General features: G+C 58.3%; 1 protein-coding gene across 1 annotated transcript in view; it reads left to right on the forward strand.

The window, feature by feature from the left end:
* Nucleotides 1-1,273, forward strand: part of A4GNT (alpha-1,4-N-acetylglucosaminyltransferase) — a 3,456-nt gene extending 2,183 nt beyond the window's left edge. Inside the window, exon 3 of the mRNA XM_027703910.1 lies at nt 87-1,273. Within this exon, the coding sequence (XP_027559711.1) occupies nt 87-698 (612 nt within the window). The 3' untranslated portion in view covers nt 699-1,273. The remainder of the gene's footprint in view (nt 1-86) is intronic.
* The last annotated feature ends 1,393 nt before the right edge of the window (nt 1,274-2,666 follow it).

Consider the following 2,666-nt stretch of genomic DNA (forward strand, 5'->3'; position numbering starts at 1 on the left):
CTCTGATCTCCTCAGGGATGAGATCCCTGCTCTGATCTCCTCAGGGATGAGATCCCTTCTCTGATCTCCCCTTCCCAACCCCGCAGGTGGTCCCGGAGCAGGAGAAGAACTGGGTGCACGTCAGCTCTGATGCCAGCAGGCTGGCGCTCATCTGGAAGTACGGAGGCATCTACATGGACACGGACGTGATCTCCATCAGGCCCATCCCCGAGCGCAGCTTCCTGGCAGCGCAGAAGTCGCGATTCTCCAGCAACGGCATCTTCGGCTTCCCCGCCCGCCACCAGTTCCTCTGGGACTGCATGGAGAACTTCGTCCTCAAGTACAACGGCAACATCTGGGGCAACCAGGGCCCCTTCCTGATGACCAGGATGCTCAAGACCCTCTGCAACCTGACGGATTTCGAGGGCACCGAGGACCACAGCTGCCAGAACATCTCCTTCCTCAACCCCCAGCGCTTCTACCCCATCCCGTACCCGGCCTGGAGCAGGTACTACCAGGTGTGGGATGAAAGCCCCAACTTCAACCACTCCTACGCCCTGCACCTGTGGAACTTCATGAACCACAACAGGAAGGCCGTGGTGGCCGGCAGCAACACCCTGGCGGAGCAGCTCTACAAGGCCTATTGCCCCAGCACCTACGAGGACCTGATCCAGAACGCCAAGCACGGGGACCCCACGGGCTCTGAGGAGGATGTGTGACAGGGGCTGGGGAGGAGAGGGGTGATCCTCCTCATGCTGGGGCCAAAACACAGTCACCACTGGTGTCCACACCTGGCTTTGCAGGGGAAAGAAAGAACTTTCCATAGCCACCATCCCCATTCCCTTGGGATGCTGAGGGTGCTGGTGGGTATCCATGGGACATTGCCTCCAGGGACACTAAGGACACCTTTGCCTCAGTTCTGCTTCCTGAGAGAACCTTCCTGAATCAAAGGCCCTTTGAGCCTCCTAGTGAGCTTCTCCAAGGGAGAAGTTCCTGCAGAGATGCGTGGCCTCCTGGGAGGAATTTTATCTCCACGCTGTTGGCAGCTACCACCCCAGAAAAGCTGGAAACACAGCAGGCTTTGGACTGGGCTGAGGCCTCTGAGGCAAATGAGGGTGGGTGACAGAAATTTCTGCTGAAGGGGAGCCCAACCCACCACCTTGTCACTGTGTTGTTCTCACATGAACTTTACCCCCTACGTTTTTGAGAGGGACATTTCTAGTGCAAGTGAAAATAAAAGGGTTGATAAACCACCACTCCTCTGAGCTTGCTTTTCCCTGGAAAGTGAGTCACATTTTCCAAGTGTCTGTGCTCCTGCACTTTTACTTTGGCTTTTGCCACAGAGGGGCTGTGCTGTCCCATCCTCCCGGGTCACTCCTGGCTGTAGAGCCACACATGCCTGGAAAGGAGATGCTGAGGCACCATGGAAGGATGGGGATGGTGCTCCAGGGTTCCCAAATCCCTTTGAAACAAATGGAGTTCAACTGACATGAGGTGGCCACCCACATCCAGCTGTGCAAAAATCCCCACTGAATCCCACCAGGGCACCCAGGGACCTTTCCTGCAGAGCAAAGCATCCCCTCGCAGTTCCTTTCCTTCCCAGGGTGGTGCCAATCCAGCCCATTCCTTAAAAAGAAGCCCAGCTTGCAAATCTCTCCCGAATCTGTCTGAGCAGCTGTTTTTAGCTGGGGAGCAGAAAGGCGGGGGTGGATCAGTCGCCTCATCCAATGTTTGCCATCTGCACAATGTTATCTCCTGTAAACACAGAGCTAATGAGCCTCTGCAGCCAGGAATGCGGGATTGATCGGGATTTGTCGGGAGAAGGGAGCCCTCTGCACACAGGCTGCCTGTGCTGGGCTCGGACACGGGGCTCCAGGCTCCCTCCAGCCCCGTGTTCCCCCAAAACCAGCCCCGTGTTCCCCCAAAACCAGCCCAGCTGCACCAGCAAGGGCAGGGGGGGCCGAGCTGAGAGCTGAGGGTGGGGAAGAGCCTTGATTTGGAGCCGTGTGAGGACACTGAGGGCACTTGGTGTGTTCAGCTGGAGCAGAGGAGACTGAGGGGAGACCTCCCTGCAGTTCCAATGCCTGGGCAGGGGCAGAGGAGGGGCAGGGACTGAGCTCTGCTCTGGGGGGACCAGGGACAGCAGCCAGGGAATGGCTGGAGCTGTGTCAGGGCAGGGTCAGGTTGGATCTCAGGCAAAGGTTCTTCCCCCAGAGGCTGGTTGGGCACTGCCCAGGCTCCCCGGGGCAGTGGGCACAGCCCCAAGGCTGCCAGAGCTCCAGGAGGGTTTGGATGATCCTCTGGGGCACAGGGGGGGACTCTGAGGATGTTCCTGTGCAGGGCTGAGGGTTGGGCTGGATGGTCCTGGTGGGTCCCTCCCAGCTCAGCAGATTTTGTCATTCCATGATTCTGTGGTTGGAGCAACAACATGGCACGGGGGGATATTTTTCCAGTCCCTTTCTGGGGTGAAGCTCTCCTGGCTCAGCCCTGGGGCCACAAGTTTCCTGCTCTGGTTCCATCCCCACTGGTTCAGCTTTGCCCCACACTCCACCCCAGCTGGGTGCTCCTGCCTGTGGCAGCAGGATCCACTTTTCCTCCAGGGCTTTGACTTTCCAGGGCCAAGGGGATGCAGGGGAGGGTCACAGCCCAGAGAGTCCTCCCTGTTTCCCACACAGCTCCAGGCAGCC

This window comes from Neopelma chrysocephalum, unplaced genomic scaffold (assembly GCF_003984885.1).
Source record: "Neopelma chrysocephalum unplaced genomic scaffold, ASM398488v2 Primary Assembly neopelma1_252, whole genome shotgun sequence".
Classification (NCBI taxonomy): domain Eukaryota; kingdom Metazoa; phylum Chordata; class Aves; order Passeriformes; family Pipridae; genus Neopelma; species Neopelma chrysocephalum.